Source organism: Formica exsecta, unplaced genomic scaffold (assembly GCF_003651465.1).
Source record: "Formica exsecta isolate Colony F162 unplaced genomic scaffold, ASM365146v1 scaffold72, whole genome shotgun sequence".
Classification (NCBI taxonomy): domain Eukaryota; kingdom Metazoa; phylum Arthropoda; class Insecta; order Hymenoptera; family Formicidae; genus Formica; species Formica exsecta.
In genome coordinates this window covers 3,442,549-3,456,918 of record NW_021853485.1, presented here as the reverse complement: position 1 = coordinate 3,456,918, position 14,370 = coordinate 3,442,549, and the positions used below count along the sequence as shown (strand labels likewise).

Genomic DNA, 14,370 nt, shown 5'->3' with positions numbered 1-14,370 from the left:
GTTAGAGGTGCAAATGTTGTAATGGACTTGTATGTCACTTTAGAAGAATTATACAATGGAAATTTTATAGAGGTAAAATTTTATAAATACAATATAACTTTTTTTTTGTAAATTTATATTGCTACATATATTTTAGATTACAAGAAATAAGATAGTTATGAAGGCAGCAAAAGGCACAAGAAAATGCAATTGTAGGCAAGAATTAGTTACTCGCAATGTAGGAAATAACAGATTCCACATGATACAACAATCGGTATGTTCAGAATGTCCAAATGTAAAGATGGTGAATGAGGAACGTACATTAGAGGTAGAAGTTGAACCAGGAATGGTAGATAATCAAGAAATTAAATTTACTGCTGAAGGGGAGCCACATCTCGATGCAGACCCAGGAGATTTGATATTAAAGTGAGTAGATATTTTTCTATATTTATAATTTCGCGACTATATATATGAGTCGAAGTATGTGATATAATCGAGAAGGGGACAACTTTATATTTCAAAACAAGTCGAGTAAACTTCTTTTTATGGCTTAACGTATTTTGCTATAGATCACTATGTTTTTTTCTATACATAATATTTCACTGTTTGTGTTTACTATCAGAATTAATTGTATTAGTTGTGTTTATTATTGTATATATTGTATTCTATTTTTGTTTGATATTAACTGTCAGTTTCTATCAAACAAGGACGAGTTTTAATCAAATGCATAAATATCTAATAGAATTCAAAGCCATTTATCTCGAAAATAGAATTTTCTATGAAAAAAATTTATTCCTTTTTAATATATTTTAAAGCATAGATTTACTCCATTCTCGGTTGTATAACATACTTTTTGACCCATCCTAATTAAGTTTAATGCAGTTATATTTATAATATATAACTATATTTATTATAGGATTCGAACTCAACCTCATCCTATTTTTGAAAGAAAAGGCGATGATTTGTACACAAATGTTACGATATCTTTGCAAGATGCTTTATTAGGTTTCACAGTAGACATAAAGCATCTAGATGGTCATATTGTAACTGTCCAACGGGACAAAATTACCAAGCATGGTACCCGTATTCAAAAAAAGAACGAAGGAATGCCTAATTATGATAATAACAGCCTTCATGGCAATTTGTACATTACTGTTGATGTTGCATTCCCTGATATCGTTTTTACAGAAGAACAAAAAGAAAGTGAGCTGAAACGCGCTATATTACATGCATCTTGAAATTTTGTATTACTACATAAATCACAATCATATTTTGTGTTTCAGATATAAAAGAGTTGTTGCAACAAAGTCCTGTGAACCGAATATACAATGGTATACATGGCAAAGAAATAATTAATATCTAATGCAATATATGTACAAATGAATATATATAATATGTGAGTACTTTGATTGGAATGTATGTCTTGATACGTATGTTTGTATAAAGGGGAAAGGGGAGGGTGATACTCTTCCTTTTTTATCAAAGAATACCACCTCAAATTGGTAATCCAGTTGAACTAGATAAATTGAATACATATATTCCATATAAATTTCATCTCGTTAGTATATATGTTTTACCTGGGTTAGTCCAAAGGACTGATTAAATCTGTTCTTGTCGTCAATTATTTAAATCAATATCAACGATAATTAAGCAATTTATTTAATATATAATTTAAGTTATTTTGTATTTAGTTATGAATCACATGAATAATGTATGAAAGATCTAAATATGTGTGATCAAATTTTATATTTAATGTCACGAAATGTCACGAAAAAAGGTGATTACATAGTAATATAAACATAGCTAATGTATACATCCGGCATGAGGACTTCCTTACGTAACGATCACAAAGAAATTCTGGACATAAACATCAGTAAAAGCGCGCGAAGATAATGATTATAGTGTCTCAAGATAAATGTAATAAACATGATACATTTGTAGCTAGTTTTTTATTTCACATATATCTATGTAATAAGTCGTAATATCTTGTATGTAAGCTATTATAGCAAAATTATACTCGATTATTAAAAAAAAGATCGATATTACTCTTCTCCCGTAATCAGAGAATCCAAGAAAGTCGAGCAGTTAAAAATAAATATGTAAAATATAAAATATATTTTAATATTGCATAAAATATATTAGCAGAGGGAATTGCTCATTTTTTCGATATAAAATTGGCGTTAGGAGCACGTTAGAAATCATTGCGTAATAATTAATTTTATTGCCGCGATCGCGTGGAAGAGAATGGTTTCGATGAAATACTCGTAAAGAGAATAGTAAAATATCTTTTATTTGTATATAGAAACGGCGAATTCTTTTGGTCGCTGAGAATTGTAGATCGCCGTAATAGGTCATTACATATTGGTTTACAGACGTTGAAAGTTTAAGAAACTGATGTAATATATGAGAGACAGTCAACATGACAAGTACAAATCATTTTGATACGAATTAATAGCGGTTGAGAAATGTATTTTCTCATCGAGCGTAGAATTGTCTGACTTTGCGACATCACGAGCAAGCAAGTGAACAAATAAGAAATTGCAATAAAGGTGGAGATGCGGAGCGAGGTGATCGCCCGCAAACGCCTCGTTAGACAATTCTGCATCAACATTTGTAGATATCTCTATTATTGTGCGTATATGATCAAATTAAATTAATCGATCAATTGGTGGAAGGTAGAAGAAAGTTTGTGGAAGGATATATGTGTAAATAAATATCAAATTGCGCTGGAATGTGTTTGCGATACGATAGAGACTTACGGTGTTCTCGAGAATACGAACTTTGAGCGATATCTTCATCAATATAACAATATTGTCTATCATCCATAGAAATTAGATAGAAGCGCAGAAATGTATTTTGCGAAATTAAATAGTTTGTCGCGAAACTCTCCAGCTATAATGGTCTCTTCAAAACGCTTCTGATCGAGTCTCCCGACTCTGATTTAAATTATCAGATACAAAAAAGATGATCGCGTCACTTTAACGATTGCGCCTAAAGACAGTAACAATACAGGCGCATGTTAAACTCATCAACGCAAGCACTCTGAGTACCGTAAGCGTTAAGTCTGCTGACCGAACCGACCAATTTGCGGCTATTGTCATCCGCCTTGTAACGCACCGTACCCTCGAAGATCGCGTCACCCGGCGTGGTCTGTATGGTCACCGTGTAATCCATCAGCTTCGCGCCATCCGTCTTGTCCAGCCATACCTTTGCGTCCTTGATCAGCTTCAAGTTCAACGTCGCGCACAGCGGATAGTTGCTCAGCATGTTGTTCAATTCTCTGACGAGGAACGACACGCTATCCTGAAGACCGGTGTCGTTCCAGGCGACGGCGTTGCTGGTGTGGCACATGCACCAGTGATTCGCTATGTGCGCCATTTCGCAGGTACGAATGTCCGGCACCGGCAGGAACCAACTGATGCCGCGCGGAATAGGCGACGCAGCCTGATCTTTGATGCGTCTCTTGAGATACGATTCGCGCAGAATATGCGGGCTTAGCAGATCCACCAAGGTTTCATGAAGGTCGAAGGGGGTCGTCAGGCTGTGGCTGTTCCTGCGCAAGTTTCCCCAAGCTAGCGGAAATTTCTCTCGCCACCACCTCGGCAGCACGATGAAGACGAACGGCAGACTATCCTCGATCTTACCTTGATACGTTTGCCGAAATTCGCCCCATCTCAACCCGTGATCGCTCATCATGATCAAGATAGTGCGATTCAACAGATCTTTTTGCGACACGTACTCGACGAAGTCGTGATACGAGTCGTCGCCCAACTGCGGATACGTGAAAAAGTCATGAGTGAGACTGGCCTGCCAGATGAAGGCAAAGTAAAGCTCCGAGGAGAACTCGTTCACCACTTTACGACTGTAATCCAGCAAGCAGTCGACCGTCTTTCTGGAACCGATACAGAGATTGGCGTTCATCTTCTGGGTATGGCCGATGTCCCTCTCGGCGCCGAAGATATACGGTCTAAGATAATAATCCGTCGGTTCCTCCCGAAATCCTGGTTTCAAATAATTAAATGTGGTCATGTGCCATGCGTCCTCGCCGAACACCGTGCGATAACCAGCGGCGCTGAAATTCTTCCACAATAGCGGACATTCGTCGAAGGTTTTCTTAGACGTTTGCCAACACAGTTTATGCAACTCGTCCTGATTCAGACCGCTCAGTACCGGGACGAGATTCGGGTACGTGTTATCGGCGACTTTGGTGTAACCCAGCATCTCCACGGCGCCGAGGGAGTGAAGCAGCTTCACGGTCTTTGGCATCATTCTATGAAAGTTCATCCTGGAAACCGAATCGAGCCCGATGACGAGAACGTTGAGACGATCGTCAAGGAGTTTGTCTTTACTCAGCGCCTGCTTGCATCTTTCCTCTACCAAAGGCTTGCGCGGTATAAAAACGTAGTAATCCTTATATATCACTTTGTTGTCGCGAGAACATTCAACCTTCACGAATTCGGCGTTTACGGTGCTGGAATTTTGGAATGGATAACACTGCTTATCATATCTGCAAATATGAAGATACATATTTTCATATTTTTGTTTCGGAAATTTGAAACAATTGAATTAGCATTATTTAAAATTTAGAAATAAGTTTAACTGAATCAAATTAATCTTCTTTCTCTATCTATGCTGTAAATAAAATTTATAATCTAAAAAAGAGTAACACAAAAAAATAATCTAATTGTTTTAAGGATTGTTTTTGCGTGAGTGGTTTAATATATGAAAGATAGTCGAAAATCGCAATTGATTCAGTTATAAAATTACACGAGAATCATATATTACTGTGTGTGTGTGTGTGTGTGTGTGTGTGTGTGTGTGTGTGTGTGTGTGTGTGTGTGTGTGTGTGTGTGTGTGTGTGTGTGTGTGTGTGTGTGTGTGTGTGTGTGTGTGTGTGTGTGTGTGTGTGTGTGTGTGTGTGTGTGTGTGTGTGTGTGTGTGTGTGTGTGTGTGTGTGTGTGTGTGTGTGTGTGTGTGTGTGTGTGTGTGTGTGTGTGTGTGTGTGTGTGTGTGTGTGTGTGTGTGTGTGTGTGTGTGTGTGTGTGTGTGTGTGTGTGTGTGTGTGTGTGTGTGTGTGTAAATGGACTGTTATACGCGTCGACCGATGTTATGTTGGGGTTGTTATTATTTAGGTCGCAAAGTGCCAAAGTGGCGCCAAATGTCGCGACGCTTCATCCCTTAACTATACATATATAGGGCAATGTATATATATAGTTTTCTCCCTCGCACGCAATCTTTCTCTTGCGATGTTTTGACAAATACGAGAACAAAGAAAAATATGACACTAGACAGACAGACAAACAAAATTATAAATGTGTATGTGCTCTATAATTGATTTGTTTCATGTAATAATAAAAAAAGATACAATTTTAATCGGATTATCAGAATTAAGAGGATGCCGGATAGAATACGAATATTAGTTAAAATGCAAAATATTTTTGTTGTTTATAGATATCAACAAATCCTTTTCCATAATTAAAGTATACATAATAACGGAGTGCGGGGTTTATGATTTCATATGAAAAGTGAAAAAAAATTTAAAAATTACAGTTTTGTTATCGGCTTCTGCCGTCAACATTTACTTAATATAAAAAACCTGCAACTTGCACGTGCCTAACAAGTGAACTCCGCACTCGGCATTTTATCAAAGAGTATTAGTGAACTTCGAGAAAGTGAGTTTAGAAGCTTTTTAAAAAAGATTTTACTATGCAACATTTTGCACACCGAAATGTTTCTTATTAGGCTTTCAAATACATTTTCAAACGTTTACTTATATTCCTTCATGCATTTCCGAGTGGAGAGGTATCCTATTTTGCACGTACACACCGCAAAACCCTTATATTAAGCAAATATATAATTATTATGGCCGGTAAAACAGGACGGTCCGGCATCCTCTTAAGGATTGTTTTTGCGTGAGTGGTTTAATATATAAAAGATAGTCGAAAATCGCAATTGATTCAGTTATAAAATTACACGAGAATCATATATTACCATGAATGAAAGTAAAATATTTTATTTTTTTAGACATTTTTGTGTAAAGAAGATATGAAAAGTATGAAAAAAATATAATTTATCGCAAATTATATTATAATTTCTAATTCCAATATCTTTAAATATATGATATCATATCTACAATTACACACATTTGTCATACAGTAGTGATATCTTATCTAACAATACGCTTTTATAGATATAGATTAGTGTGATTTTACATATGATTAATTCCATTTATAGCAATCCATTCACAAAATTTGAATTTAAATTTTATCTAATTTAAAGTTATCTGCTAAAAAGCAAGAAAGTATATGAATCAATTCTTGAGATAATAATACTTACGTGAGAGCATTGTCATTATTTTCCGTTCGCCAGAATGGTCGCCAGCAGCAACTGATATTGTGGAATTCGTTTGATGCCAGAGGATTAACAAACAACGCAGTATTATTCGACTCGATTAGCGGCAAAGATTTTCCGCACTCGAGCGATGGCTTAGTTATAAAAGGTCGTGTTGCAGGATCGAAAGGATCCATGGCGGGTAATCGGCATCCTTTGTTGCGAACTAGATAGCCACCACTGCCTATTGGCGTATAAACGCTCGGTGATAACGATACATATTCCTCTGTAAAAAAATTGCTAATTAGTAATTAAAATGAACGCATAAATACATATATAAGAGTGGTTCGAATATAAACGAGACTTTTGTTGCCACAATTTGTCAAAGAAAGATTTATATATACAACACGACATTAATTTTTTTCTGTCTATCGATATTTTTTACTAATTATTATTATATCGAATATTATATAAAAACTATTAATATTTCAATATTTTTGTTAAAGAAAAAGTATCACAAACTTCTTAATTCTTTTTACTTTAATTTTCAAATTTAATTCTTTTCAAATATACGTTGTCGTAAATATTGAAAAAGATGAATTATGCTGATTTTATAAAAAAAGAAGGTACGATAAAAATGGCACTATTTATGTATAAAATTTTTATGCATGATTTTCGTGACTTGTTTTTATTTAAGAACCATTTTTGTACGAAATGATAAACATGAATTGATAAAATCTAATCTAATACTCACGCGTTACTACATCTGGAGTATTTGGTTTGGCCATTGCTCCAAATCGGATGATCCGAAATGGACCGGTGTCGTAGCTGTTGATAATGAGAAGCGACATTAACAGAAAAACTAATAGCGCGATTAGCCATCTTCGTAGCCGTAGGCCTCCTTTCTGTATCCTGGTCTTGATTAATGCTGTGGTTGATCCACATTCATCGTCGATAGTTTTTTTGCCACTGCGAAACAGTGTCTGCCAAAGAAAGAGAAATATCTCTTGATATAATGAAACTCATCCAAAATTATCGAAACTGTTTATCATGATATGCATAATTAGCTGAGAGGATAGCTTGATAAACAGCATTAATATAAAAATACGAGAGAAAATCGACTTTTAGAAAGTTTTCTTACAAAAAGGCTGGATGATTTATCGCGATATTTCTCCGCGCGTATAAAATTTATATTGAAAACACCGAGAATAGCTCGATCAAAGTTACTTAGAGGCTATATATATACACATGTGTTTTAATAAAATTTAAATAAAATCAGAGATTACAGTTGCAAATTTCTGCAAAGAATTAAAATTTTACAATAAATTTTATTATAAATTAAAATTAAAATTGTTGAATTTGTTGTAAATTTGTTCACAATTTCATTGAAGAATAATTGCATTTCTGAACAGAGAAAATAAAAACTGAAACGAATTGTTATGACAAGAAATATATCGCCGAATGTCTCGTCTTACCTAAATAAAAAGTAAAATCATCTGTGAAACTTAATATCAATTGATGACATATTATGTAATCGTGCTTGATAAAAAAAAAGGAGAAATTTATTTAATTTATTAGCATATTCTATAAATAGAATATCAATTTTTATTATAAAACATAATGCTCCTGCTAAGTGTTCACGGTTGAAAGGAACTCATTATGCAATCACGCGGCATGGGTATATTAGAAGAATTATTTACGTGTTTTGGAGCAAAAAAAAAAAAAACAGATTTACCTCCTCGAGAGATTGATGTTCACGCATAACAGAGCGGTTGCAAACATCAAACACTTTCGTAGGTGCAAGGTTGAAGTGCACTATCAGTACATACATTATGTCTAGTGCATTTGTTTCTATGATAAGATAGGACCGATATCATGCTGATATCGACATCACATTTGTAGTGAATATATGTTTAGCTGATTAGATTAGATCGAATCCTGCGGATTGCTTAAAATATGCATATTATCTCGTTTACATTTAATATACAAAAGGAGAGAATGCGTTATTAATTATATTCTCTTATGTTATATTCTTCGCTCGTCATTACTGTATCGAAATTTTCTCACAAAGAGCAGCGGCTTACGAGATAAAATTATATTGAGCAGAATCTCTTGGTCCTTTGATTTTGCATCATTCTTCGCAAAGAGATCAAGTCTTTTTTTTATCGGTCCTTATGTATACCGTTCTTGTATCATTCCTTAGACGCAATTATTCATCACGAAGCTCGCCATCATAATTCGCGTTAAGAAGCGCATCGAACAAATGGATCGAACGTAGAGCAATATTTATGGAAGTTAGCCCGTCGTGTGATGCGTATATTGTAACGCAAAATGCGCAAACGTATTTATTCGGGTATCGAAGCGGATTCTTTCGCTTAGTGATTGTCTATGTAAATATGAGCTCGATAAACAAATAGTCGCGTTTATTGTTCTTTTTCTTTCCCCTTCTCCTTTAAACTCCCGGTCACATTAAACTCACGTTTCTTCTACGAGGTCGTGATATGTTCGTGTGGTCCATGAATTTTCTGCTAATGATGATTACGAGATCATGAGATAATACAAGTGTTTCGCAATGTTATCCAGCCTCTCTCGCTGACGTTCGCCTGTTTAGTTGTAGCATGGACCTGGAAGACTTGTGGAACGTTAACTGTGAACTACCACTATCATTCTGTTGGCATATATAATAATCGTGTCGTATGCAAATGTTTAAGGGGCGTTTCGGTTTAATCACGATTCGTTCCTATTTCTCGATTCGGTACGTATGTTACAAACGATAAGTCTCGGTATTAGGCTGCTCTTCTCTGAGATGAGTTCTGATTCTTGTTTATTATTCAAATCGATTATTGTGCGACATGCTATCTGATCGAACTTGTTCGCATCTAGCGCTTCGTCATCTACTTCTCCATCAGAACTATCTTTTTTAGAGATATATTGATTTTTCCGTCGATATGTGTTTATTAATTAGATAATTAAGATGGCCGTTCGCAGGCAGATATCGGATTCATCGCTATAACTTTTTATAATGACAATTAACTGATTGCAGCGCACATGGATTATTCACGTGATAATCTACGGATGGAGCCTCGGCATCAGCTCTCTTCTGTCCCCTTTTTCTATCGTATCTACATGTAGCGTTTCATTCATTTTCTTTCTACATCTGCTCGGTTGCGTATTATGTTCAACGGCGTACGCATCTTCAGGGGATGTGTATTCACCGATTGTATTCCTGAAACAATCATCGGCACGGTTAATCACGTTATATTCTGGACACGTGTTCCTTCTGCGGCAGATGATTGAGCTATAGATAATTTTTTGATTAGAACAAATATATATTTTACTTACGAATTCTTAAATTAATTAAACTATTTGAGCTATTTAAAATCGATCCTTTTATTTAACAAAAATTGCAAATAATCAAATTTATTCTATATTTAATTTCAGGTAGCCACACAATTTAACATAGAGAATTTTAATTTACTTAATTATTAATCTAATTTTATTTAATTACAGTAATATCTATTTATTGGAAGATGAAAAAATGTGAAAAAATAATGGTATATCCAAATCATTATTTTTACACGCTAAGCAGAGTCGATACCATATTGAAACAACAGGATTTATAAGTAAAACTTTATTATCGTTATTTCTGAAAATGTTGTATATCTTTATTTTATTTTTCCATTTGAAATATCTAGAATTTCAATCTTTCTTTATAAGTGATTTACTTGTCTATATTAAGCAATATACTCTAAAAATTGACAATAACTATAAACTCAGATCTTGTAACATAAATTAATCTAGAGAAGAATATTTTTGTAAGAATTTATTTAATATTCTCATTTCTTTTTATTCCATTTTAAAATAAGGTCAACTTGTATGCAATTTTTTTTATACGAGAATTCCGGAGCGATTTATTTATTAATTCGTTGTTAATTCGTGCGATTAACATTGAAATTGTCGGACGGAATCTGAAGTAAAATATACATACATTCGGTCCAGCCTTCCGTCTTGGCGCATGTGAATTTGGAGGAATGAAACTCTCAAACAGCTGTTTTTACCTATCCACTGTAGTTTTGTGGATAGAACATGCGGTATGGCTGAGAGCGTGATGTATTATTTACAAATCGGAGTGATTTATCACTCTTTCAGAGGCAACACCAAGATAACAAGCTCTAAAATCCCCTCTCATAGTGCAATTTCAAGTTCCAGCGGCAAAATATTGTTGCACTCCGTCTGTGTTAAATATCTATCTTTTCTCTTCAGCTAATATCCTTCGATCGCGTTCATTCTATATAGAATCCCATCTCTCACCGGAAGAGGAATAAATCGGGTGCAGACTCTTTGCCTACTGGTGGAAGAGAGTGCACTGATCGGCTACCGTTCCGTCGACCTCACCCCCATCGTCATCTTCGGCGCCGATGCTCTTGGTCTGTCATCAGCAGCGGGTGGAGCGTTCGCGCACACGTTCGACGACCGATCCTCGGAGATGAGCCAACACGGCAGGCGTTGCCGCGTCCCGGTGAGCAGGGATTTCACCGAAAGTGCGTGCGGGCGCCGCGACCGCCCGAGACTGGGCGAGACGCGATGAGACGAGAAGGAGGTCCAGGAGGTCCCTCCGGTCGATAGCGAAGCGCGCGCGCTTCTCCGGCGACAAGCGAGTCTGAAGACCAGCGCGCACGGTGGGCTAGAATTGCACGAGCCAAAATGGAACAAAATTATTTTATTTGCGATATGAGGAATATACAATATACAGGGTGTTGCAGGTCAGATCAATGAAACTTCAGGATCTTATAGGAAATTGAATTTGGAACAAAAAAGTTCCTATAAACATAGGTCCGAAAACGCTTCGTTAAAAAGTTATAGCTAATAAACTTTGAAAAATCACGTTTTTTTGATGATTTTTAAAAATAATTTCAAAACCCTTTATTCATTTCAAAACGTAACGAAATAAATCTGATGGGTAATTAAATAAGAAACTAAATTAAGCGTTAAAAGAAACTTAAACTTAAAAGAAAATAAGCGGTGCCTAAGAAATTATATTGCATTCATTAATTCAAAATACATTAATACTAACATATGTTATTTTTACACGTGTATGTATGTTACGTATTAATTCATACTTCCCTACAATCTGACTTTTCTCCCTGCACGTACTTCCTGATTTCACATAAGGCGCACATAAAATCAATATTAAAGCATTATTTCGTTTTTTTCCATTCTCGAACCGTAATTACAAGATTGTTAAGAAAGAAGCATTTAAAACTGTTTTTAGTGAGTTTTTTTAGAATAGAAAATATTTTTAATATTATGCACACAACACAAACATATATATTTACCCTTCTTATGTATAGTTTTGTATTTCTCATAAATAGCTTAAAAAACTCTTAGAACTAATGCAATTTTAAGCAAAATTTACTTAGCGCACTTACCAAGCTTTAAAATATATTATTCTTTCCCTCCAAAAAAAAAGATAAAAAAAAAAACAAGCGCTCTCACTTTCACTTTCACTTTAATTTAATAGTACAAGATGATGATTGTTTTAATCTGTAAATATCACTGTTCATATTTTGTTCTTCTTTCATCACGTGTAATTTTATATTATTTTATTAACTGTTATTTTATTAACTGAATAAAATTCGATATAGAAAGATTGAACTTTAAATTTTAATAAAATAAATTATTACTTGACCAATTTGGAAAGATTGGATAGCTCAAATAGTTCAAACATCGAAGAGAATTCGAGCGAAAATCGCAAACTGGAGTAATCAATTTTGTTCATCTTTTTTTTTAAAGTGTTGCCAAATTTTATCTTACTACTTTTTATCCGTTTAGATACATTAGGCCCGAAAGATCCAAATAATGCAAAGCTTCAAGCGTTCGTATTGTTCTATCACCAGAAAATTTCGAGCACTACTGTGCGGCAAGAGACTCGATTACTGTATACGTTTCGTTTCTCTTAGTGCCGATTTACGGTTGTCGTTTATCGACGATCGACGTGGCCAGCATTGCCTAATTGTGTCGCGATATCTATGTGTTACAGCTGGATTCGTTTTACGCAAAGTCGATTACGAGACTCGATATTTAAATCAAATCTTAATTGCGTTATTTTGATATAATAAGACGGAGGAAAATAAAAAATATTCTAAGACAAATTTTTTTTGTATTTTTTTGTATTATATTATACAATATATCTTAAGTCTAAATGATAAGTACTAATATATATAGTCTTATAACAATTTTACACATGAAAATCATCGATAGAATTATCGTATTATAATTTGCGTAATTGTGGTAGCAATTTTTCAAAACACATTTCATTTGTAGATTATTTTTTTATATTTTCTTAATTATATATTATAATTATACATTTATTCCAAAAATTTGAATTTTTCTGGATCTTATGTATACAAGTGTTTTAAAATATACATACATCTCGATCTTGTGTATATATTACGAGCATTGCATCCATAAAAGTTATCGTTTCATTAAATACGATTGATAAATCGAGAGCAATTATAAACGGACCAAACAATAAGCGATTTGATAATATTGATGTTAACCGTAAGCAGTAAAAATTCTGACGCTACAGTTTCATGTCAAAAGATAAAGTTGAGATTGTAACGACGTAACGCAAAACAATCTTATGATAAATTTATACAATGAATAAAAAAATTAACACGGGTTTATAAATTTAATTTGCATAAATAGATAAATTTTAAATCAAATAATAAATTAAAACTCTTACACATTTTTTATTCGATATTTCAAACTGTAATGTCAAATATATTTGAATTATATCTATGAGAAAGAGAGAGAGAGAGAGGAGGGGGGAGAGAGAGAATACTTATAATTGTTGTAAAAAGATTTGTATATTATCATTTATACAATATGGAGTACAATATGGTATAACTTGTAATATATTATTAAATAAAACGTTAATTATATATATAAATATACAATGACAGATTATGGTTCAATGCGAGTATTTTTATATTATATAAAATGACGAAATCGCAAAATCGAGTGTTAATATAAGCTCCGTCACTTATCAATCATTTAATAAGTAATTAATAATCTATATTTTAAAATGCATGAAGGCACTTTAAATGCAAAATTAGTTTGCATTACTAATAATTAGAACTCTATAGAAATCGAAAGAATACGATTAAAACTATAAGAAAATAAAATAATTATAATATAGAATAGATTGCGCCGCGTTTCGGAAATCACAATATTATATTTATAGAAGTCTATGGTAGCACTCCGTAAGATATAAAAAAAAAAAACTAATAACATTTTTACGTTCGAACTAATATTGCAAGAGATATTTCGATTTTTTGTATGATATTTTGAAAACATGAAGGAATTAATTAATGCTGTTAATGATTAAAAGAAGAATCAGACTAATCGTAAGATACCGTAGTTATATTTATTATATTAATATTTTTAAATAAGATGGAAATAAAACAGACAATGATGAATGTATATAGAGAAAAAGGGATTTTATGTCAAAAGGAATAAGAAAAATATAAATTTTATATTAATTTTTATCAGTTGTCGATAAAATTATAACTCACTTTATTAATATACGATAAATGATGTAATGAAAAAGAATAAGCATAAACTCTGTTATACCGACAGGAATATTACCTCACGTAGATCGAAAATTATTTGGCATCTTCACCGTCACGTTTGAAATTAGGCGCTTTCAAGCGTACAGTTTGGGAACGTGGCCATTTAGAAAGTTAGAAAGAAAGATAGTGCGTATAGAATAGTGTGGAATTAAACATTATGAAGAAAAATCGACCACAAGATCCAAAAACGAGAAGTAGCGAGAGCATCATAAAAAGTACGTCCCGTTTTGTATATCCATAATTAAAATTTTAAGAATACGATATAAAAAAAAAAAAACTAATAACATTTTTACGCTCGAACTAATATTGCAAGAGATATTGCGATTTTTTGTATGATATTTTGAAAACATGAAGGAATTAATTAATGCTGTTAATGATTAAAAGAAGAATCAGACTAATCGTAAGATACCGTAGTTATATTTATTAT

The 14,370-nt window shown here is 33.5% G+C and overlaps 2 protein-coding genes across 3 annotated transcripts in view; one reads left to right on the top strand and one right to left on the bottom strand.

Moving 5' to 3' along the window:
- The window catches only part of LOC115243718 (dnaJ homolog shv), a 3,364-nt gene extending 1,351 nt beyond the window's left edge, over positions 1 to 2,013 (top strand). The window contains exons 3-6 of the mRNA XM_029820919.1: positions 1 to 72; positions 137 to 405; positions 896 to 1,182; positions 1,263 to 2,013. Coding sequence (XP_029676779.1) covers positions 1 to 72; positions 137 to 405; positions 896 to 1,182; positions 1,263 to 1,342 — 708 coding nt within the window. The 3' untranslated portion in view covers positions 1,343 to 2,013. The remainder of the gene's footprint in view (positions 73 to 136; positions 406 to 895; positions 1,183 to 1,262) is intronic.
- A 238-nt stretch (positions 2,014 to 2,251) lies between these two features.
- Positions 2,252 to 11,047, bottom strand: LOC115243716. 2 transcript variants are annotated; one of them, XM_029820916.1, is made up of 5 exons: positions 10,298 to 11,047; positions 8,789 to 9,535; positions 7,064 to 7,292; positions 6,316 to 6,595; positions 2,252 to 4,486 (listed from the first exon to the last, which is right to left on the bottom strand). In XM_029820916.1, exons 2-5 carry the CDS (start codon positions 8,825 to 8,827, stop codon positions 2,971 to 2,973), a joined length of 2,064 nt encoding a protein of 687 aa, XP_029676776.1. In that variant the 5' UTR covers positions 8,828 to 9,535; positions 10,298 to 11,047; the 3' UTR covers positions 2,252 to 2,970. The 2 variants fall into 2 exon arrangements, with proteins under 2 accessions (XP_029676776.1, XP_029676775.1); XM_029820915.1 differs by having other exon boundaries at positions 8,045 to 9,535; positions 10,298 to 11,044.
- Between the last annotated feature and the right edge of the window lie 3,323 nt (positions 11,048 to 14,370).